This window comes from Pezoporus occidentalis, unplaced genomic scaffold (assembly GCF_034315485.1).
Source record: "Pezoporus occidentalis ecotype Australia unplaced genomic scaffold, CSIRO_AGI_Poc_V1 ctg421, whole genome shotgun sequence".
Taxonomy (NCBI): domain Eukaryota; kingdom Metazoa; phylum Chordata; class Aves; order Psittaciformes; family Psittacidae; genus Pezoporus; species Pezoporus occidentalis.
This window is the reverse complement of record NW_026915749.1, coordinates 73,111-96,204: the sequence shown is the minus strand read 5'-3', so window position 1 is coordinate 96,204 and position 23,094 is coordinate 73,111. Positions and strand designations below refer to the sequence as shown.

Here is a 23,094-nt window from a genome sequence, read left to right as displayed (position 1 = left end):
TGTTTGCAGTCAGCCTGTGCACAGGCAGGTTCTAGCTGCGATAACCAGCTTCTCCCTCCTCCTTAACATGATGGGTGAAGGAAGGATGGCTTAACGCTCGGATGGGTGAAGAGTACAGGAAAGTGGGAGCTGGAAGTGATTGCACGTGCTCTCTGGCTGAGTTCTGGCTCATTCAGCACTGTGGTAAGGCTGTTATCAGAGGGGTGCTTGATGTTTGAGCCGGAGCGCTCGCTGCAACCCACCTGGTGTAACTTCAGAGAAGCCTTCCTCCTCTCTTTGAGCTGCCGAGCAATAGTGGAGTTCTTGGGCATTCTGGCATTCATGGGACTTAAATTCAGTGAAGCTTATGGAGACCACACTGTTCGGTTGTACCCATGGCTCAAATCGGAGCCCATTGGGGGTGGGAAGGGTCAGGGATGGAGGTGCTGGGTAGCTGGAAGTTCCATCTCCTTTCGGAGGAAGCACTGAAGCCTTCATTCAAGGGATCTTCTGCTTGATCTGGAGGAATGGCCTTTAAAGCATTCATCTGAGAACACCTGAGGACTCTTGGCTCCCAAAACTGTTTGAGGAAAGCCTTTAGGGAAAACTGGAGCTGCCGTTCACCCTTCCCAGAGTTGGCAGGTTTGGAGGAACCCGTTGCCTTCAGACAGTTGGGGTTTGGTTTGGGTTTTTTCCTCAGCCCTTTCCCAGTTTCCCAAGAGCTGCAGTAAATTCTGCTCAGAACCAAGCAGTGCTGCCTGCAGGAGGTGCCTGCCCTGGGACTTGGAGCATGGATGTTTGATGGGATTCTTGCCAGACTGGGGTCTCTCTCCATTGCCTGGTAGTGTAAATGCTGCAGATGCTGGAGCCTTTTCTTAAGAGAATATTGAATTATTCCACTTTCTGGGATTTCCAGTCTCTAGGAAGAGCAGGAGCTGTCTTTGGAGGAGTTTCTTGTTGCAAACAGGGCTTCCAGGCAGATCCACGTGTGCAAGCAAACAAAGCTGAGGCTTTGCTTGCAGTTTAGAAATCCCAATATTTACCTTCCTTTTTCCTGCCCTCTCTTTAGCTTCCAGTCTCTGGGAACAGATATAGCATTGCTGAAAGATACCCACCATTTAACTTCCCCCCTCCAGACAATTCCTTGTAAGTAGCAAAACAAAGGAACTTGTTTCTAAGCTTTGTGCTTCAATGTGTTGCACTGGATTTGCCAGCACAGCATTATCTTTGTACGAGTGCTTTGGGAACTGGGGTTTCAGCTTGGTTTATGCTTTCCCGGATTTACCTTCCATTGCTTTTAGTCTGAGTTCCAGAAGCAAAAGTCCCTTCAGGAAAAAGGTGGTAAAAATAGCTGTTTGTGTGCAATTGTGCTGCTTCCCAGCATGCCTGTGGGGAAGAGGGACTTGAACTCTGTCTTGGGGAGAGCAGGACAAGGGCCTGAGATAAAGGTAAGGGGGTCTGAGTGGACAGTTTTGATTCAGGCATGCAGTGGTGACTGATGAAACTCAATAGGTGTGAGGGCTCCTGACTCTGGGTTTCAGTGAGGGTCTGGAACAGCCTTTTGGGACCACCAGGAACCCCAAATGAAACTTCCTTTTCAGAGAGGTGAGAGAATTGTGTTGAAACACTGAGGAGGGAAGGAAACCTCCTGTGTTACTGCACTGACAAGGGGCACAGTGGTTTCTGAGCTCCTAGTGCTTCCTAATTGATGACCAGACTACGAGCAGTTGTACTGGATACTGAAAGCTGCACGGGGATGTGAAGGGTTTTCTTTCTCCAAAAAAAGCCTTTCCTTCCCAAGCCTTTGGAAGTCATGGGAGTTATTTCCTGACACAAACCCCACTGAGTAGCCCTGCCTTGGTAATAGGGAAGTTGGTGGGATCAAACTGCACATAATCATCCTTTAAGCGCTCGTGGCAGTCTGGTGTCGGGCACAAAGAGCGGAGACTTTCTGGTTACTGCTTCTCTTGCTGGATTTAATGAGTGGGTCTCCCTCAGCTCCCTGGAAAAGCAGAGATGAAAAACACAGCATAAGAAAAGAGTGCTGTTCCACTGGGAAACGTGCTCAGAGGCTCCAAACCTGGATTCCCAAATGAGGCTTCTGCATCAGTGCTGAAGATGTGTACCTGTGGTGGATTAATTGGGAGCCAGGGGCCGTGATGCCACAGACCCACCTTTCTCTTCTCCTGTTTCTCCCAATGCATGCTCCCTTTGACCCCAGGCTACAAATCACCTCCCGTTGTGGTGTGGATTTGGGCTGGTTTCCAGCTCTGGCCAGGTGGAGACCTGCAGCCACCTGGTACCCATGGCATCGACCTGAGCTGGGAGTCCTGGAAGTAGCAAAGGTGGGATCCAGTCACCGGCAGGCCATTGGGAGTCTGCAGTGCCCCATCCCTGGCACTGTTCAAGGCCAGGTTGGACACAGGGGCTTGGAGCAAGCTGCTCCAGTGGAAGGGGTCCCTGCCCGTGGCAGTTGTTGGAGCTGGAGGAGCTTTAAGGTCCCTTCCAACACAGACCACTCTGTATTTAGAAGTGTGTGGCTCTTAAAATGAGCTAGGCTATGGCTGTATCTGTCCCCAGAGCTTGTTCTCTTTGCAGTGTCTCTCTCTGCAGTAACCTGTCCCCTAACAGGTGAGCCCTTTGCTGCTGACAGGTAGATATAACTCTTCCGTGTCCTCTGAAGTCCCAGGTTTGTTGTCTACAAAAGCAAAGGCTGTATTTTCTTTGGGGGCAGACCACTGCATCCTTGCAACATCATTTGTGGCCATTTCTGATCATGTGTGTGTGTTCATACTTACCACAGATCAATTCTGTATCCATCTTGGTGCTCAGGAGAGGGAGTTACTCCATTACTGCGTTTGTATTGCCATGGAGATACAGGGATTGCAACAAGTCGTTTGGTGGTTCCTGCTCCTGGGGAGGAGTTGGTGCTGCTCTGCTGTAGCCAGGTTCTCCTATGGCCAGCCAAGGTCTCCTGCTCTACAGCGACTCTGTACCAAGTCACAGTACCTTAATTATTCCTCCAAGGAATTGAGCATCCCTTTAATTTTCTTCCTGAAAGGCTTTGCCTAAAAGGCATCTGTGTGGCTTCCCTTCCCAGTGGAAAACTACTGTGCCTCGTGCTGGCCAAACACCTTGGCCTGATGATGGAAGCAGCGTGTGGTTTGTCCTGGGAGTTTTCAGCCTATGCAGTGAGCAGGAGCTCCTTCCCCAGAGCCACCTTCACGGGACGGGTGGTCTGGTGCTAGGGGGGATCAGAGCAGCGTGCTTTGTGTCAGAGGTACCTGTGCTTTGGAGGCTTAAAGGTTTCTTTTTGCAAAGCCAGGATCAGCAAACCCCCATCCTTTAGTTCTGCGCTGGGAAGCAAAGACTCCTTTGAAGCACGGCCGGGAAGTTGGACTTGATGTTACCAAGATGAAACAAGCAGATTTCACTGGGCTGGAGCATAAAACTTCAGCTGCCCTTGGTGTCAGACACGATGGGGGTGAGCTCTGCGTGGGTTGTTCAGTGCTGTGGAGGGAGCTTCGTACCTGGGACAAGGGAAGGAGAAGGATGGGTTTGAGGAGCTGGGTGGTTTGTGCCCAACCCTCAGGTCAGCCTCTGCTCCCTTGAGTGCTGGGGAGCCAGTTTGCTCCCATAGGTGCTATTTCTCTCTCCTGTCCCCTAGTTCTTTACAGAAAGCTCCCTGGCCTGTGTCCCACAGTGCTGGGCAGGAAGGGTTCCTCCCTGCCCTGTGTCGCTGCCTGGGGCTCGGTTCTTGCAGTTTAAAGTTTCCAAATGAATCCTACAGCGAAGAGACCGATTGATAGATGCATTGGGTTTTACTCAGGAGGCTCTTTTGAGCTCAGGAGGTCCAGGCATGCGTGAGAGAACGGGCTCCATGGCCAGCTCAGCTCTCGGGCCTGTGGGGTGGCATCTTGATGACAGGGGACTTTAATTGCTTTCTGCTTTGCTGATACAAGCTGTTGGCCATGCTGGGACCGAGGCTCTGCTTTACATCGCGGGCACAAAGCTTTCTGATTATTCTACACTTGTGTTTTGGGGGGTTGTTCCATTTCTTTAACTTACTCGTGTGTTTTACTCCGCGTTTCCACCCAGGGTGTCTCAAGTGGGACAGTATGTTTGATGCTCAGATGCTGTTGTGATGCTCTGCTCACACTGCTTCCAGTGAATGCTGAAGTCCTGTAACTCAGCCACACTTTCAGTAATGACAGGAGGTTTTGGGGGGTTTAGCTGACGTTTTTAGTAACACTTCTTTCCTGTTTTATCAGGAATTGCTGCATTTTGAGCCTGGAAAGGTGAACTCCCGAGGAAGCTGCTTTTGTGCTGGAGTAGGCGCTTCCTATGATGCAGTTAGCACCAGGGAAGCCAATGTGTATTTTGCAGCTTAGCAATTAAACACTTTCAAATGCACAGCTTGGCCTTTCTGGCTGACATTAAGAGCTCTTGAGCATTTTATTGCTGCTTGCTCTGTGTTCTGCCTGGGAGTTGTAGGTGCTTTAATGCTGCAGTGACAATCTGCAGCCATTAATGTGTATTAGGAAAGCGATAAGCCAGTTCCCAGAGTCATTGGGAAGTCTCCAGCTCCTAAACCTTCATCAAAAGCACCTTCTAAAGAACGATTTGTGCTTCTGCCCCACATAAATGCTTGTTTTCAATGCTGAGGAGGGGAAATGGGGTAGAAGAGTGGTGGGTTCAGAAAGAGGTGGTTTTGTTCTTTGCTCATGGAAGTCACAACCAGGGTGATGTCGACTGAGGAGCAGACGTTCCTGCCCCTTGTCCCTGTGGCTGCTGGCATCTCTCTTGAGTCGAAAGCTACTTTGCTTCAGTAGCTGTGGATTTACGTGGCCTTTCCAAGGCTCCCTCCCTGACAGTGTTGTGTTTGAATGGCAAAACTGTAATTGTCAGGTCTCAGCAGGCTCGCTCCGTCTCAGTCTGTGTCCTCAGCATCAAAAGAGCTTGTTGGGAGGCCTTCAGTTGCAGATGGAAGTTGTGTTGCAGGCAGACAGTGGTTTGATTCCATAAGTAATAGATGTGACATGAAAAAGAATATGCAGGAGGCTTCTTACTGCTGTGTTTCTGGTGGGAGGCAAATGCAGGCCTTGAAAGAATGGAATGTCTTGGGAGAAGTCTTTTTGTCTCTACCTAACGCACAGTGCTTCTCTCCTGGGCCAGCTTTGGCTAATGACTGCCAGGAAGCTTCACACACAGGCCCTGGAAGTTGTGGCTATATTCAAAGGTATTTGTTTCCCCTGGGGTTTATATATCTTACTACTAATGAACTTTGGGACTCGGAGGCGTCTCTTGCGTGCCTGTCACAACGATGCACTGGATATACTTGCTTTGGGTTTGCTCTGTTGGACATTGCAGGATGTAGGTGGTGTATTTAAAACTAAATGAAACCCTGAAGCTCTGCTCAGGTCTGCAGCCAGGTCTGCTCAAACCAAGCATCCTCCCGGATTGGGATCTAACCCTTTCCTTGTCAGCCTTTGCCCAGTTGTGCTGCGAAGCTGGAGGAAGCAGGGGAGGGAGTTTGCCTACATTTGGACCCCGCTGCGTGGGCACCAGAAACATGAACCAGTCATAACCAAAGCCGTAAAGAGGAACTTTGGGTTTGGGCGAGTCTGAGATGTATGGATTTGAAATGAGTTCTGTTTGTCCTCAGTTTTGCATCTGGTTTCTGAGCTGCAGCAGCTTTACCCAGCTGGGACTGCACGTGAGTGTCCAAAGTGCCCTGCTCGTGCCAAGGGGGGGGGGGGGCAGCAGGATTTGATGGTTTCTATGTATATTTATTGGAATTCTTGCTACTAATTTTAAGTGTTACATTCTGGAAATCATTCCCTTGTTCCCACAGAAATAAGGGGAAGCTTTCATTTGCTCTGCTCCACGTTTGGACTCTTTAGCAGTCAAGAAAACAGGCAAATACACCAGTCAAAACCCCAGGCAAAGCCTATGTATAGACAAATATTTTCCATAGGACACTGCCTCCAGTATAAATTCCAGTAAATGCAGAACAGGGCTTCTCGAAACAACATTTTCCTGAATGCTCTGTGTTTCCCTGAAGAAACGGGGATGTTTCCAACTGCTTACTTGACCTCAGGATTTCAAATGGCATTCCTGCTCCTCTGCAGAGGGATCCCATCCAGCTTTTCCACTATAGGTTTTTAAAACCTCAGGTCAGCTTTGCTCATACCTAATAATGCAAAACTAATGAAATCCGTTCAATTCTTGGGTGTTTTGTCAACACTTTCTTGTTTCTCCTGCTCTTTACTCAGGCTTCCATGTGCCACATGTGGAGTATTTCAGCGTGAAGAGCTGTTTGTGCATTGCCACCGCCTCTTGGAGCCCATGGCAAGGGTTACAAGCTCCCCTCTAGCATGGGAAGCTCCAGGCTGATGAGCGTAACACCATGCTAATAAAAGCCAAATGGGTTTGTGGGAGCTGTGGGCATGAGTGGCTTTTTGGTTTGATCTCATGACTTCTGCAGTAACGTTACGGTATCTGGTGCTGGGTCTGTGCGCTTTGATTCCAGTTGGCATCCCGGAGCCGGAGCTTTGTGTGAAGGCTCGTGTGCCCAAAGAGTCCAGCAGGAGCTGGGGCAGGCACTGAACTGGGCACAGAAGCAGGGAAATGCTCCTTCCAGAGAGCACATAAATGAAGTTTTATGGAGAAGAGTGCTGGGTTATCACTGGACATAACCAGAGTCTATTCAGGCCCTGTCTGAGGGGCAGGTAATGATGCTGAGGCTGGCAATTGACTTTTAGGTAGATCTCCACACGAGTGCAGCCGCACATCTGCGGCGTGGATGTGCCTTTGGCAGTTACTCCTGTGGAGCTTTGGAGCAGTGGCAGTGCAGGAAGGGCTCCCCAGTCTGTTCATGCTCTCTTGCAGTGAGGTGGGAGGAAGCCTCGATGCTCTTTTCTTGCAGATCCACTGCAGGAGGTGGCAGAGTCGTGGCAGGGATTTGCCAGCCCCTCAGTCCTGCGTCAGGAGGTGGCAGTGAGCACCCAGCAGGGATAACCTGTGTGTATCAGGTGTGTTCAGGGGGGCTTTGCTTGCTCCTGGTATGCACAGCACTGAGGAGTTCTTTATTCCTGCATGGCAGTGGCGTGTCTCTGGTCCCACGCTGCTTGGACCTCTCCAGCATCACTGTCACTGTGATGGATGAGTGTGTTAAGCACAGAGGTGAACATCTGGTGCCTGCTGCCCTGCCAGCAGCTTGTTCAGAACACTTGAACTGTTCGGTTTGTCTTTATCCTCAGCTGCTCCCAGGAGCTGTTCTTCAATACAGAGAGTCTCGTGGAGGAATAGAGCTGGGATGTGTTAGCTGGAGGCTGGTGGGGCTGTGCAGGTGGCCCCGCTGCTCAGATCTGCCTTAGTTGAACACAGGGGAGAGGTTTCAGCAGCAGCCTTGATTTACCAAAGATGCACTGAACCCTTGTTCATCAAATCACATCCTGAATTGGGTTTGGGTCTTGCATGTTTCCTCTTCCATCAGCATTGTCAACCAACCGGTAGCCAAGGCATCAGGCATGAGCAGAAGGGAAGCAATGCCTGTGCAGGTACAAGGTGGTGTTGCCGAGGAGCCAAGAGCCTTCCTCTCCTCTCCCTAAAAGTGGAAATTCAGACAGTGCAACAACTCTCCAGCATCCAGCTATTCCCTGGGATCCCTTCTGTGGATCATGGTGGGAGTGATGCTGTTCCTATGGAGCAGGTCACCAATCCCAGCGGTCCCCAAGCACTGATAGCTCGGGAGCCTAGGAATATTTTGGAGGTTCAAGGAGATAAAGCTCAAGTTTGCCACTGAATTCACGTTGAAGTTGGAGCTTGCACATTTACCTTTGAGCTATTCTGTCTGTGATCAGGGAATTGATGGGTTCTGTGGCTAAAGCCTGTACTCGTGTGCTGTTATCACCTCGCTACTCCCCTTGCTGTGCTCTGTGTTACCCTCTTATTACACTGAAGTCATTTCCCAGCTGGAACTGCAGCACCTCCCAGATCTGTAATGAGCTGGACAAGATCCCCGTGGAGTTTTGTGGAGTTTTCCTCTTCCAAATCCCCATTCTTTCGCTGTTTCAAATGCCTCTTTGCTCCGGTATGTTCATGTGGATTGCTGGCCGTGCCGCGCAGCGCGCGCTGACACCGTGAGCGCAGCGCTGGCTCTGAACAGCGCGCTGTGGTATGCGGTGTCGTGGCACTCCAGGAATCCAGGCATCTCTGTACGAAGAGCAAGATGTTGTTTATTGTTTCTTTATAAAGGTTGTTTCGGGTCTATAAAACTCGCTGTACAGCACAGAGCGGGTGCTGTTGCCTTCAAGCATATTCTTGCTTTACTCACTGCCATAAATATCTAGTAACTATTTAGGGTGTGAGGCAGAGCTGTTAAATCGCATTGGATGGGCTCTGAAAAGGCTCTGAAGCCTGTGTCTCGGTATGAGCTTACTCATCTGGGCTCCACGGATGTTTTCCTGCTAGGAAATGTATTTCTTTCTTTGTTCATGTCAGCGTGTCGTGGCTTAGATCCTTGAAAGGGATTTTATGAGAGATGATAAACTCAATGGGCTTGCAAGCCATTAACTCTTGGGCTGCCAAATGTGTTTCTCTAATCCTATGGGAGCTGGTGTGATGCTTTCTCATGTCAGGATATACGATAGGAAAAGGACAATGGACTTTGTCTCCTCAGCCCTTCTTGGTGTTTTTCCCTATTGAAAAGTCTCTCCTGTAGATGTGGCAACACAGTCACTTCTCAATGACGTTTCAACCTACTCATCAATTCTTCTGGCCCTTTGGGAGGCTTCCCAGTGGGATCCATGCTCAGTTTTCCCACCCGGTGGAGCATTTCCTTGTGCTGCAGGAGGGTGTCTCTTAGCGTGCCTCGGAATGGTTTATGTGACTTTAGGAAATAAACCCAACGCAGCCACAATCCACCTGGAATACAAGAAGTAAAACCTTAGTGGATTCAAGGGGGTTTGGAGCTTGCAGGAGTCTGTGAGGATGGAGGGAGAGGCCGACGGTTGAAATGGGCAAGGGAGCAGCAGGATTTTGCAATGAAGCTGCAGTTTGCTTTTGCAATGGACTGCCAGCTTTCTGCTGGAAAAAAAACATGCTGAAAGGCTCCTCGGCCCTACAGCTGGAACAGATTTCCCCTCAAATATCCACTGTTTAACTCGCAGCTTACACAGCTGAGCTGCTCCCTGCCGGAAAGGTGGAGCAGGAGGGAACTTGGTGTTGCCCATCAGGTGTCATCTCAGAGCTGACAGGAGGGACCATTGGGGATGTTACAGGTTTATCCTTTTTTCTAGGTCCAAATCACTGTTTCAGCATTTTTTGGTGTTTTTTTTTGCTTGGAATATACTTCCCCAAAGCTTTTTCCATTAAAAACAGGCACGTAAAAAGCGCAGGTGACAACTGCAGTGAGTGGGTTTTGGCAGCAGATGTTGGAGCTTTAACTTTCTCTAAGGTAATGTCTTCTTTTTTTTCCCACTTGTTTTTATAGGATGCTGTGACATCAAAACCAGTAATCCAGTTTCAAGGAAGCCAAGGGGTAAGTTCATGTGTGGGTTGCTTGGAAAGTTCTTCACCATTAATCCAAGTAAGGTGTGTGTTCTGTGTGTCTGCCCTGGCCCTGTTCACAGAGCAATGCTCTGCTTTCTGAGAGGGAGAGATGCACAGTTGTTTTCTCACCTTGCTACATCCATCACAGCAGCAGCACCCGCATTGCTGGTGGTGGAATTCTGGTTCTATAAGGCCATGCTGTTGGGTAAGAGCAAAGAGAGTTTGCTGGTGGCAGCACTGTGATGGGTGCAGCAATCCATGGAAACCCCATTGTGCAGAGGAAAGGCCATGCCTCCTAGTGCAAGACTTCATGGGTACCAGTTACTGCCAGCAGTGCTTGGAGGCTACTCTGAGTGAAGCTTTATTGCAGTACATACATCTAACCACCCGTGCCATGTCTGTGAGTACCACAAGTATTGTATCTTGAGGAGTTTTATTTCTCTAACTTCTGTGCCAATGATTGAACTCCTCTGAGATTATTTATGCTTGAAAGCGTCATACCAGTCAGTGACAACACTGAGATTTAACTGGTAAAGTAACACAACTCCTTAGTGAACTTTAAAATGTCATTTATACACCTTTTAGCTACAAAAGGTGCGTGTCTACCTTTAGTGCTCTGCATGAGAAACCTGGAGAGGGGCTTTGGACAAGGGCCTGCAAGGACAGGCCAGGGGGAATGGCTTTAACCTGCCAGAGGGGAGACTGAGATGAGCTCTTAGGCAGAAGCTCTTCCCTGGGAGGGTGCTGAGGCGCTGGCACAGGGTGCCCAGAGAAGCTGTGACTGCCCCATCCCTGGCAGTGTTCAAGGCCAGGTTGGACACAGGGGCTTGGAGCAAGCTGCTCCAGTGGCAGGGGTTGGAGCTGGAGGAACTTTAAGGTCCCTTCCAACCCAAACCAGTCTGGGGTAAAGAAGGTGATTGTTTTGTTCTAAGGAATCTGAACTCAGCTGTAAATAACTCCTGAATTTATTATAGTGGTGCAATAAACCTTTCAAGAAGGCTTGAATTAAGTAAGCACTAAAGTCTAGCACATTTGTCCTTGCCCATATTTTACCTTGGGGTATTGGTCTCACTAATAGTACTTTGCATTCTAACAAAACCGAGCAGGAAAGACATGATTGTTATTGTAAGTTAAGAAGAAAAATCCAAACTTTCTTGTCCTGGGAAATAAAGCAAGGAGCAGTTTCCAGGTTTCTTTTACTTTGTTGACAATGAAACTTCCCAGAGAGCTCAGCAGGAAAGCTTAGATTAAAATCTGCAACTGCACTTGGGCAAAATGAGAAGCGAGTGACAAGAGAAACCTTTAAGGCTGTGTGATTTGTTGTTATTAGATGAGCAAACAGCTCTGCCTGTAATGAAGCAGCTGCAAAGGCTGCAAATGCTTCCCTTTCCCTTTGTAGAGCACCTTGTGAGGATCTGCATCCAACTCTTCCTGTCAAACTGCTTCAGTTCGAGAAATGCCTCTTCTCTTGCTTAATCTTCCTCCTGGAAGGAAATGTAGGGGAATGAATCAGAACAGCTTAAAACACTGCCGTGCCTCAGCCCCGGCGTGCCCCGCGCAGTGGGGTTCACACAGAGCTGAGATCCAGGGGTTCAGGTTAACCCAAAGAAACCCTGTTTAAAATGATGCTGTTCCTCAGGAGAATGAAAAACATTTTGAAATGATGCAGTTACTTTATTAAAAACAAAGCAAACAAAATCCAAATCTGTTGAATGCACTGAATTGTATTTGAGCCCTTCACTGCCAGAGAAACGTGTTCTGGTCACTGGTGGTTCCAGTCCAGGGGGAACATCCCATGTGCCATTTACAGAGCATCAGGGGTGAAGGAGGATGCTGGCAGCTGAAGCTGACCTCTGCTTGCCTCATCCTCAGCTCTTTCATTAATTGCACTGTTGAGTAAAGGGCAAAGGTAGAGCTTTGAGGAAAGTGAGCTCCAGCTCAACAGGGGCAGACGGAAAGAGATCTTTGTCCTGTTAGTGTTAATTTAATGGGTACGACAAGAAGCTGCAGCTCAAAACCATCTGGGTTGAAGTGTGGTGCTCGCATCGGTCAGGATTGTGCCCTGCTTTGAGGAATTAGCACTGGGGATTTACATGCTCTCCAGTGAGCCCCCAGCAATGGGACTGGAAAGGTAATGTCAGGGATCTAGCAAGGTCTCGGATGCAGATGATGACATTAAAAGACATTTGTTTAGTTGCTTGTTTTTGGAATACACTTGCTTCTGCTCTACCTTAATTCCCCGATTTGTTGCCTTCCTGCTTTGCTTCCTAAGAAATATTGCTATGGATATTTCCCATTAATTCTGGGGGGTGGTAGGTTTTGTGTGTAGCACAAATGGCAGCGTGTGACTTCAAGCAGTGGCCAGTGATAGGAGATTTCAATAGTGGGACTATTCTGTGTAAATATGCCCCTTGCAAGGAGGGAAAACTTAAAGCACTTCATGAGTAGGGGAGGCAGGACATAAAATCAGAGTTTAAAGCAAACTCCTGCTGAATTTAATTCTCTAGAAGCCTTTAAATTACTGTGTCCATGTCTTTTTTTACCTGTTCCCAGTGCTTGTCTGAGGAACGCTGTCGAGGATGCTCTCAGCTTCTAAGACACAGCTTAATACTCAGTTAACCAGGGAAAGGAATTGCTTGGGAACAAAACAGCAGGTCAGGGAGTTTGGCAGCTTGGCCAGAGGAGCATGTTGGTGGCTCTACCCCCCAAAAAAAGCTGTTTCAGTGCTTGGATCCTGGTCTCCTGCATGGATCCTGGCCTGGGTGGAGGCTGGCGGGAGTTTCTCAGCTAGGGACGGTGAATGAGCTGTGCCTTGTGATCATTTCTTCACTGCTGGTCTCATTCATGACTTCCATTGAGCACAATAATCTGTGCAACAATCAGCATTTCAACAGTAGGAATGGGGTTGGAATTAGCAAAGTGTTGCTCTGCTTTGAGCTGCTCAAGTGGGACTCGCCCGATAGGCCTTAAGAGCAGCACCTGCTTGTTCGTGTGTCATCGTGGGCTGGGTTTTCTTGGATAGTTCTATTCAGTTTAATGCAGTCTGGAGCATTTGGCTCGTCTCAACATGCATGCAAATGAGAACGTAAGAGTTGAGGCACCCAAGCGTTACCAGCAGTGGTAGATGGTGCTTGTGACCATGCAAGAAAGGCTAGAGGTGCTTATGTTTCAGTAAAGCACTTGCTGAATTTGAGCTTGGGTTGGGTCAAATTTACAGGTGCTTATTGGGAGAGGGGAGCTGAGATGGAGAGAGAAGGGAAAGAACTGAACTGGGGCTAAAAAAAACCTTCAGGTGCCAAATACATGTATGTTCATGCAGCTCTTAAATAGGAGTTAAGAACAAAACACCTTAACGTGACGTGATTGCAAAATCTGACGTTTTCCCCCATTTTGTGGGGTGAACTTGTGCTGGTATGGATAGAGGAAGAGGAAATTGCCCTTCAGAATGAGCTGTGCACAGATGAATATTGCTTGAGAGAAGAAAACCAGAAGTCACATCTGTACGGAGCTATTTTTAAGTGTCTATGGTTACTGGTGTAATGCTCTGCACCAGAATTAGGGCTCCCTGAAAGCAGTTACCACGCTGCTTTGGTGGCTTGAGAAACCTTCTGTTTCAGCTAAAAATAATTCCTAGATAACGGCCAGTTTGCACACAGGAGGCTTTCCAGTACTGCAGCGAGCAGCGTTAACACTGACGTGGCTGACGGAGGGGAGACTGAGATGAGCTCTTAGGCAGAAGCTCTTCCCTGTGAGGGTGCTGAGGCGCTGGCACAGGGTGCCCAGAGAAGCTGTGGCTGCCCCATCCCTGGCAGTGTTCAAGGCCAGGTTGGACACAGGGGCTTGGAGCAAGCTGCTCGAGGGGAAGGGGTCCCTGCCCGTGGCAGGGGTTGGAGCTGGAGGAGCTTTAAGGTCCCTTCCAACCCAAACCGTTCTGTGATGCTCTCACTTCTGTCTTATTTTACATCCCTTGAAGAAGCTGCAGAAACTCCACAGAAATGCCTAGATCAGGGCTCTGGGAGCAGCTGCTTTTCACAGCAGTAAATCAGGAACCAGAGGGCAGTTACTTTATGTGAATATATGATTTGGTTGCATCCTCCAGGTTTTATTTGGCAAACCCCTGGTGTGATCACAACTCCCTCGAAGCAGGATGAATTCACCTTCTCAGTTAACCACTGGGTGAATGGTGCTGGCTGTGAAAGCCCCACAATCTGCTCTTCACATCCCTCTGCCCTGCCACATGTTCCCTAAAGCACAAGAGCATCTTGCTTGTCGTGGCTGGGTGGGGGCAGAGGGTGCAGGGACAGATTAAGGGCTCGAGGCTGTGGCGCGCGTTTGGCCGCGTTGATAACAGGGCTCCGAGTCCTTCCCTGATGGCCACCAAATCTGCTCCGAGTATTTTGGGCCTGTGTGGGGGATAATTTCTGCTCCTGTCTCCATGGGAAGCCTGGTTTGAGGCCGGTCTGCAGGGAGGGGACGTGGAAAAGGGCTCGGCTCAGCGCAGGTCACACAAGCGCTTCTTGACGTTTCTGAAAGCATCGCTGTGGTTTAGCCAAGTGGCTCGGATGCTCTGGGCTTCCAGGCTGCTGCAGGCAGCTGAGGGCATAAGGAAACCACCTAGAAGCCCTTCTGCACCAGTAGTCTTCTTTTATGGAGCACAGTCATACGGGGATGCCACGGGTTGGTTTGCTAGGCGTATATATTTTGTGCATATATGTGGCCATCTGGGTAAATATAAATGTGTGTGGTAGAGCAGAGCCTAAAATAGGTTGAAGCTGATGTTCTTTCTGCCTCGTTTTCTGGAAGCCATCTTCATTATCCAGTATTGATGTGATAGCAGAGCTCGGCTGCTGAGATTGCTGTTGGCTCTCTCGAGTGCAGAGGGAAACAGTTTGCTTCCCTTTGGAACAAGGAATGAGCAGCAGCGCAGTGTCTGTGGAGCACACTTACTGCTTGATGAACTATTGAATGCAGCAGCAGTGGCACGCTCTGCTGGGAGCCAGGAGCTCTCATGATGGAATTAGAATGAGCATGTTACCTGGTCACCTGGTGTGTGCTGCATCACTCATTCGAAAGGAGCATGCCTCAAGTGCTTGAAGTTGAATATAAACACTGGTAGCGAGTCTGTTTTGAGCCAGAATCAATAGAATTGGGTCACATTCTTAGAACAAGGTTACTGTGGGCTCCACTTTGAAAAGCAGCAAGCTGCCAGCTTGGGTCTCTGTTCTCTTCCAGACAGAGCAGTCTTTTTAGCTGTTCTCTACAGCTGTCTACCCCTTACCCTATCTTTTATGGGCATAGGGTTTTGCAAAGTTGAATCCTTGTAGCTTCTTGCTCGGGGCAGCAGTCCCCACGCTCGTAGCGTGTTGCCAAACAGCTAAAAGCATAGTGACAGCAGGACAGTTGGATCTGTGGTACTGTGGGCTGCCCAAGTGACCGGTATTTCTCTCCTTCCAAACAGCACATCACGATCCCGAGGCCGGATCGCCCTACGGAAGTGCGGACCTTCACATTCTATCTCTCCAATATTGGCAAGGACAGCCCGCAGGGAAGCTTTGACTGCATCCAGCAGTATGTATCTAGGTGAGTGGGACATCAAGAGAAAACCCAGCCTTGGGTTTACCTTCTCTCCTGTAGAATCTTTTCCCCATCAGACCTGAACCAAACTGAGTACCTGTTCTGTCTTTTTAATGTGTTTCTGTGGATTTGGGGTAAGGAGGCACTCGCAGAAGAATCTGTTCACTTCTCAGCTTCTTTCTGCCCTCTTCTGTATTTAACACAACCTCCATTAGTCACCCATGACAAAGATGTTCCCATTTGCAGTGTTGGGAGTGTCTTTTCCATTGCCTTTCTTTTACAGCAATGGCAATATCCATTTGGATTGCCTTGGAAGCATACAGGATAAAATCACTGTGTGTGCTACTGACGATTCCTACCAGAAAGCAAGGCAAAGCATGGCACAGGCAGAAGAGGAGACTCGCAGCCGGAGCGCTATAGTCATCAAACCTGGGGGGAGATACGTAGGTAAGGAGCGCCTGGGCTTGGGGTGTCCTCACCAGCTTCTGAAGTCAAATGCTGACCTTTGCGTGACCATGGAAGTCTTTAGTAGTTCCTAATGGGAAGTGATTTATTAGGGTGCCCTTCTGCTTGGATTGTGACTTCCATGGCTTCCATCTTCACCCTGGAGCGTGTGTGGTGGTGTTTGTGTGTGGCCTCGGAGGGTTGTCTGTGTGCATTCATGTCGTTCTCTGGTGTTGCTTCCTATCTGTCCTATCTGATGCTGAGAACACACTGCTGATCCACCAGAAGCATCTGTGCTCCTAGAAAAGTCAGCTGCAATGTGCCACTGTTGTCACACATCTGGGCTGTGCCTGCACTTGAGGCCGTAGGATGCGACATCTAGGATGCAGATACAGTGCCCTTGTGTTGAAAAACAGATTAAAGCAGTGCTGCTCACTGCAGCCTTAAACAACCATCTTAGTGTGACAACAACAGGAGAGTGTTAGGGGAGGGAATAAAACTGTGGCAAGTATCAGTGCATTCCAGAAGGAGCCTGCACAGACTTAAGCTTGAGCTCAAGTCCCTGCTTAAGCTCAGTCTTCTCAAATATTTAGGGCATAAATACTAAGCAGGAAGCAGAATTTCAGGCTGGTGTGTTGTGAGCCAGCTGTTTCTCCTGCAGCCCATGGGATCTGTAGCCAGTCTCTTAGAGCATGTCTGTGATGAGAACAGTGAGTTGCAAAATGTAGAGCTGACCCTGACTCATTGTTTTATCCGCCAAGTGCTCAAAGCTGAGAAATCAGATAGTAATCAGGAAGGAAATGCATCGATTTCCTGTAGACCAGAAGATGATTTTGTTTAGCTTTCTCTCTGAGAACATTACAGTAAGTGGATGGAGTTGTTGGGCTCGTGAGGGAGAAGATGCTCAACACAAATTGCTTCCCAGAGAGACAGAGCAAAACTTCAGATTTAGAAATCCTCTTGCTAAGCCATCTCCTGCCCTGAGATGGAGGCACAGCCATGCACAAAGCAGTGGAGTGGAGTGCATGCTGCACAGAGCAGATGTCAGTGTTCCAGCCAGGAGGCGAGCACTGCTCCAAGAAGGAAGAGCCTGGGCAAGGACAGTCTCTGCTGGGATGCGCACGTACCTGGTGTGCCAGTGCCAGCCCCAGGGGCTGATTCCCCTGCAGGCTGGGCTCTCACATTGCCAGAACATGGAGCTCAGCACTTGAGACCTCGCTGGGGTCATTCCGGGCAGCTCAGATGTGGAAGGATTTATATGACACATTGAAACTTGGAGATAACAGAACAGTGTAGATGGGAACTAACACGGGTGAATATATATATGTATGTGTGTGTGTGTAAACAGGTAGCTGATATGCCTGCAGGGGATGTGTGTGCTCATATACACACTAAATGTGTGTGTTGCATCTGTTTATATGCACATGCATAAATAGGTTAAGATTTCACGTTCTGGCTTAACTGAGTTTTCTCTTTTCCTCTCATTGCACATTTTGGCTCTCTCCTTGAGTGGAAATGTCCCAGTGTGTTTTTGCTGTTCAGGACCTGGCCAGAGCAAAGCTGATGAATCTTGGCCCAGTTCTGGCAGTGAAGTCCACTTGATCTCTGAATTCAGGGATGTTTAACGTGGGAACTGTTGTTGTTCTCCCTCTGTGTTAGCTCAGCCCCGCCGCCGGTGGGTCGTGCTCACTTGCATCAGTGCGGTGCGTAACAGGGAGCAGGAAATGGGACTCAGTTGTGCAATCTGCAGTTCAGTAAAACAAACACTGCACACAATCACCAGTATCTTCAGATGACTCAGTTGAAAAGTGCTTCCTAGCAGTGGAGAGCTGCCGTGCTCCTAAACCTCCCAAATTCCAGCCGTAAATGCTGGGTGTTTGTCCCAGTGAAGGTCACTTGCTTGATCCAGAGGGGTTATTGATGGCGTGTCCCTGGTTTAGACCTTGGAACCTACACATTTTCTTCATTAATCTGCTTGTTGCACCTTTGGTAGCAGGAACCTGGCTTTGAGACCTGTTTCTGTGTTCAGAATAGTAAACCCCTTTGGTTTGTGTTTTCCCAAGTGATGTGGGACTTGGGCGAAGGGCTTTAGTTTAAGCTGATTTTTCAATAGGAATGGGGGAAAATGAATCCTTGCAGGATGCTGGCAGAAACCAAGAACCACATTTGGGAGAGAGTTGAGGAAGCTGCCTCTGAGGGCTCGAGATGAACTCTTGAGACATCTTTGTGTTCTCACGTGTATGTGAATGTATCAGAGGGCAAAGCAGTTGTTACTACACTGTAGAAGGGGTTATTCTATTAGACCAGACAGCGTACTAATGAATAGGCTAACGCTGAATATATCAGTGTTAGACCCCATTCATGGGGCTGTGTTTGGCAGGGGGAAGGGAGGTGGACCCAGCCCCATAAAGTTCCTATTGTTCTAAAAGCAGAAACATCTGCTGGAGTGGCGTTTGTGCTGAGCTCAGCAGCAGGGAGCCCGCTCCATCACCAGCTCTGCTCTTTCCACTCCAGATTTCAACTCGTCTACATAATAATGCAGAATTTTCTTCTCATTGGGAGGGAAAAAATGGTTAGATTAAGCATGGGGATACTTGCACTTGGGATAAATGAAAAGCTGGCAAACAAAGAGAGCTTTATATAAGCTTGTGGCCAATAATACTCAGGTTTGCAGAGCTTGGTGCTGCTGTTTACTTGTTACAAGCTTGTCGTGAACCATGAAGCTCAGGGGATGCTTGTTGCGGCAGCGTATCGGAGCGGATGGAGTGTGCTGGTTGTGTTTGTCCTTGGTTGTCATCTTCTGGCACTGCAGGTGGTGTAATGAGCTCCCTATACGTGTTGACAGACCACTGGCCTTTGCAAGGTGACTGCTGCACTTCACTATTCTCATCTCATTTTAGGCAAAAAGGTTCAGGTGCGTAAACCTGCACCAGGAGCTTCCGATGCTGTTCCCTCCAGGAAGCGCCCAACGCCAGTCAACCTTGCCAGTGCAATAAAGAGAGGCAATAGTGCCATTTCTCAGAGACCCTTCAAAGATAGGGTTGTGCACTTACTGGCACTAAAGCCTTATAAGAAACCTGAACTTATTCTCAGATTGCAGAAGGATGGACTTTCTCAGCAGGACAAGGATTTGCTGGACAACCTTCTGCAACAGGTTTGTACTCTGATGAAGGCAACCCTTTAGGTAGAGGGAAACGTCTTCTCAGAACAGTGGTACCTTCTGTGTCAGCCTGACCATGACCTGCCTGTCTCAGAGCTGCAGGCAGGTGTTCCTCTGCAGGCTGTGACCAGCAGAAGCTCACATGAATTGTGTGTACAGTACTTGTGTGTACGCCTTGGTTTAGGTGGCTGCAACTAAGCTGTATGATGTCAGTGCACCAGATCAGTTGCTTAAGAGGAGCACTTGGGGTTGGTCATGGTGAGAATGGCCTAACAGAGGGGTCTGCAAGCTGTTTGGGTTGTTAGAAGCTATAAATCTATGTCTTTTGATTAACATGGACATAAAGGAACAAGTTTTGTCTCAATCACGTAATGTTTCCTCTGGGAAGGAAAAACCACATCCCTCTCCACAAAGCTTTACGTGTTCTTTGGATTGTTCAGGCCTTTCCTGCTTAGAAGTGCAACTGGTTAGGTGTGAAGATCATGCAGCTTCTTGCAAAGCATATTATTTGTATGTCAAGTGTGAAAGCTGTCTCCAAGCTGAATCAGTTCTTTACACTTTGAGTCATGTTGAAGGTGCCATTTTAGGAATTGCAGTAAATACCTTTAATGCTCTTGCAGTGGAAAACACATCGTGGGGATTTATTTCAGTGCTGCAGCTGCCCTCTTCTGTGCTGGATGGTTTTCACCTCCTTTCCTTTCTGAAAGGAAAGCAGTTTGCCCAAGGGCACGGGGCAGCTCACGTTGAGAATGGAGTTCTGGCTGGCACAACTTGCACCTTCCCCTGTTGTTCACCCCGCAGCGCTGGTGTTCTCCTGAGCACCCTTTTGAATGCTATAAATAGCTTTGGGACTGGAACTGCTGTTTCTGATAATGACCCTTCAGTGATGCTCTGGCACATGGCAACGAGCTCGGCAGCGCCCGCAGTCCAGCCTGTTGGGCTCAATGCTGATCTGGCTGTAAATGTGGTGCTCGTAAACTTAATCTCCTTTCAGTGCTACCAGGGCTCCCATCCACCAGCAGGCACAGATAAGCTAAAAATTACAGGCTGCATTAAAGCTGCATGCCTAAATACGTCGAGGTGTGGGTTTCGTTGTGCTCCTGCATCTCTCAGAGGACTCTGTGTTCCTGCTGGCCTTTTTGCCTCATTTTGCAAGGTTTCTATTTTTGGGAAGCCTGGGGTGGAGCTTGCACAGTCCCACAGCAGCAAAACAAGGAGGTAGCAGCCCTCAGCCTCTGTGCAGGGAGAATGTGAGGAGTTTCCAGCTCCGGGCCTTGCCGAGCAGCAGCAGGAACCAGAGAGATTCCCAGAGAGCTTTTGCAAAAGATCCTGGCTTTGCTGCTGTCCCTTGGGCATGTTTGGGATCTCTAAAACACAGCTCCAGTGCTGCTTGGATTTTGGCTCGGGGTTTTGGAAGGGTGACAGAACTGAAAGGAAAAACAAAGTGTTTGTCATGTAAACTGATAAGTGCTTTCTATTTTTCGCTTATCAGGAGGGCTTTGCTGTGCGAGTTCTGCCGTTCGTGGAGTTTGAATATTGGGTCATAGCCTCCCTAAAGCAAAAGCAGAATTAACAGCCTCTTTGGTTAATTTAAGGCTTTTCACTCCCTCCCTTGCTTTTGTCAGTCTTCCTGCTGCATGGATAGTAGAGCATAGATAGCACAACCACCTCCTGGATGGGGCGAGTGAAGGAGAGCACTGATCCTTCCCCATCTGCACAGCACCTTCCAGTTTCAAGTTGTCAAACGGGGCGGCTGAAGCAGGGAGCTTGGAATGCAGGTTTCCCAGTTGATAGCCCAGCTCCCGGCGCAGCATTTGGCACCTCCCTATCCCTTTAGAAACACCACTGTAAGGCTGTGCCCTGCACCTGCAGTGCTCACTGAGACTGTGGAAGCTTCACTGGGGCTTTTGCTTTGTGCTGATGCTGTATTTATCAGCCATGTAGCAAGAAGCTGAATTCTCAGTCAAGCTGTGGAAAGACTGATCCAAGTGGGATAACTCTTAGCAAGTAGTTTCCATTCTAATACCATTCTGCTGCTTCCAGCGGTGTTTCCAATCCATGCAGGCACCACACAGGGCTTTGTAGGGAAATGACAAGTGATAGAGCTGGAGAAAGTGTCGGGAAGCTGCCGATGCAGAGTGGGATTTAGGTGCAGTGTAAAACCCTGCCTTCTAAACTGGTAATCCCAGGTTTTGCTCTTGCCCTGCAGTACCTTGGCAAGGTTCTCCTCTGTGGAACCCAGCAGCTGATCCCAGTGCACTGAACCGCACGGTGGGATCTGCAGGCTCCCGGGGCACTGTTTCGACAAGGCATTGGCTTCAGTGCTGCTTGAGAAAGTCCCTTTCTGGCCCCGTTTGGCTGCTTGCTCAGGAGAGATTATCTCTGGCAATTGTTAACTAAGCTGTTGCCGCAAGAGTTCCTGCATCAGCTAATGGACCGCTGCAGCCGGGTTATCGGCAGGGCTGAGAAGTGAACTGCCTGTTCCCAGGAGGGGTTGTTTGTTTCCAGGTATTTCCATAAACTGCTGTTGGACTGTTCCAGACTATCCAAGCTGAATAATCTGTGGAGGGTAGGACTTGCTTCCCAGTAAACGAGGGCAATGCCCAGGCACAGTTTGATAAAGTCATCTAAATAATGAGCAAATGCAGTATCAAACCTCTCCTTGTTCTCTGCCACTGTGAGCTGCTGCAGCGTTGCTACACCCTTGGTCTCTTTTGTTATAGCAAGTGAGAAAATGAAACCCTAACAGGCTTCATTTTTCACCTTCCTTTTGTTTCAGGTGGCAAATTTGAGTGCCAAGGACAGCACTTTCACACTGAAAGACTGTGTATACAAGGAAGTGCAGAAGGACTGGCCTGGCTACTCTGAAGGAGATCAGCAGTTGCTGAAGAGGATACTTGTTCGGTAATTATTCCATCTTCTCTCTAATGGCATCTGGAGCTTGAAAGTTCTGGGCCAGGTCAGTTGCTATAATCGGGGTGACTGAAGTCAGAGCGATGGTAAGTTGAGCGTTTGACTTGGTTTAACATCAGGTAAATCTCTCTGTCATGCAGGCAGCTGTAGAAGTTGACTAACCTCAACTCTCAGAGTGGATGCACTCTTCAGCTCAACCTAGTATCATGACTGAAAGGCAACCTAAAAACTAGGGGGAAAACACGGATGGGGAACAAAAGAGATCACAGTTCAAGTTAGCGGTGCCTTGAAATCCTGGGGATAAATGAATTAAGGCAAATGTGTCCAGCTCAGGTCTCCACTGAAGCTCTCCATTCCTTTTTCCATATCTTCTTGTACATGGCTTCCTGTGCAGACTGCCACGGGTGCTAAGGCAAGGAGAGAGACGTTGCAGCCACATCCCCCATCCTCAGCTGCTGTTTACCAGGGGATGCTCGTGTCCCCCTTGAGCCATTTGCTTTGGAGACTTTGCTGCTTCATTCCCGTTGTGTTACTGGGATGTTGGTTTGCTGCCTGTTTCTTGTGCTGCACGTGCTGTTAGTGTCACAGTCAGCAGGCAGGAGTCAACACACTTGGTTGAAGGAAGGGATGCATGAGGAAGCAAGAGGTGGCTCTATAGAGACAACATCCCTAAACACATACTGGGTGTCCTGCTGCCCATACAGCCTAACCCTCTCTGTCCAAGGGATGCCTGTTCTCATGTTCCTTCCTGAAAGCAGCCTTTACCAGAGTGAGTTGATAGATTTGTCTGTTAAGTGACGATTTTTTTCCTCTACAGATATTTTTCCTTAAGGGAAGCCTGCAAGCTTGGAAGCTTTTGGCTGGCAGGCAGCAGGGAAAGAGAGCAGATCTCCCAGCTTTCTAAAGGAGAGCGCTGCTCTGAGTGGTTCCGTTTCCCTCTCTGGGTTTGTAGTGTGTTTGTACTGACTTGGTACAGGTTTTATCATGCAGATAGAGACTTGACTTGGTTTTGAGACTCATTTGATTGTGCTTTTGGTGAAGCTGAAGTAGAGCATGCTCTGTTTGAACAGCTTCCATGATCTGAAAGCACAATTGTCTTGGAGATGAGACTTTGTTAAACCAACAGAAACTCGCACTTAAAGCGCTTTATTGTGCTGAAGAGAAATCACTCATTTCATGGCCTGGATGTTGAATTAGAATGAAAAGGAAGCATCTAAGTGCCATGCAGTCCTTATGGCTTCCACCAAAGTGAATTTCTCCCTGTCAAAAGCAATGTTTACTGCTTCTTTTCTAGAATTGTGGCATTCAGTTATGCACACGTCTAAAAATAGCCCTTGGAAAGGATGTATTCAACTGTGCAAACAAAGCCCCGCTCAGGCAGTGCAGGTAATGAGGCTCCAGAATGGAAAAAACATGTAGGGCTGAAGGCAGGATCAAAAACACGCAGAGGAAAGGGCACAAGCCCCAGA

The 23,094-nt window shown here is 48.6% G+C and overlaps 1 protein-coding gene across 1 annotated transcript in view; it reads left to right on the top strand.

Moving 5' to 3' along the window:
* The window catches only part of ELL (elongation factor for RNA polymerase II), a 47,409-nt gene that overhangs the window by 12,007 nt on the left and 12,308 nt on the right, over positions 1-23,094 (top strand). Inside the window, exons 2-6 of the mRNA XM_062634332.1 lie at positions 9,476-9,523; positions 14,993-15,114; positions 15,392-15,555; positions 18,453-18,706; positions 21,492-21,616. Of these exons, the coding sequence (XP_062490316.1) occupies positions 9,476-9,523; positions 14,993-15,114; positions 15,392-15,555; positions 18,453-18,706; positions 21,492-21,616 (713 nt within the window). The remainder of the gene's footprint in view (positions 1-9,475; positions 9,524-14,992; positions 15,115-15,391; positions 15,556-18,452; positions 18,707-21,491; positions 21,617-23,094) is intronic.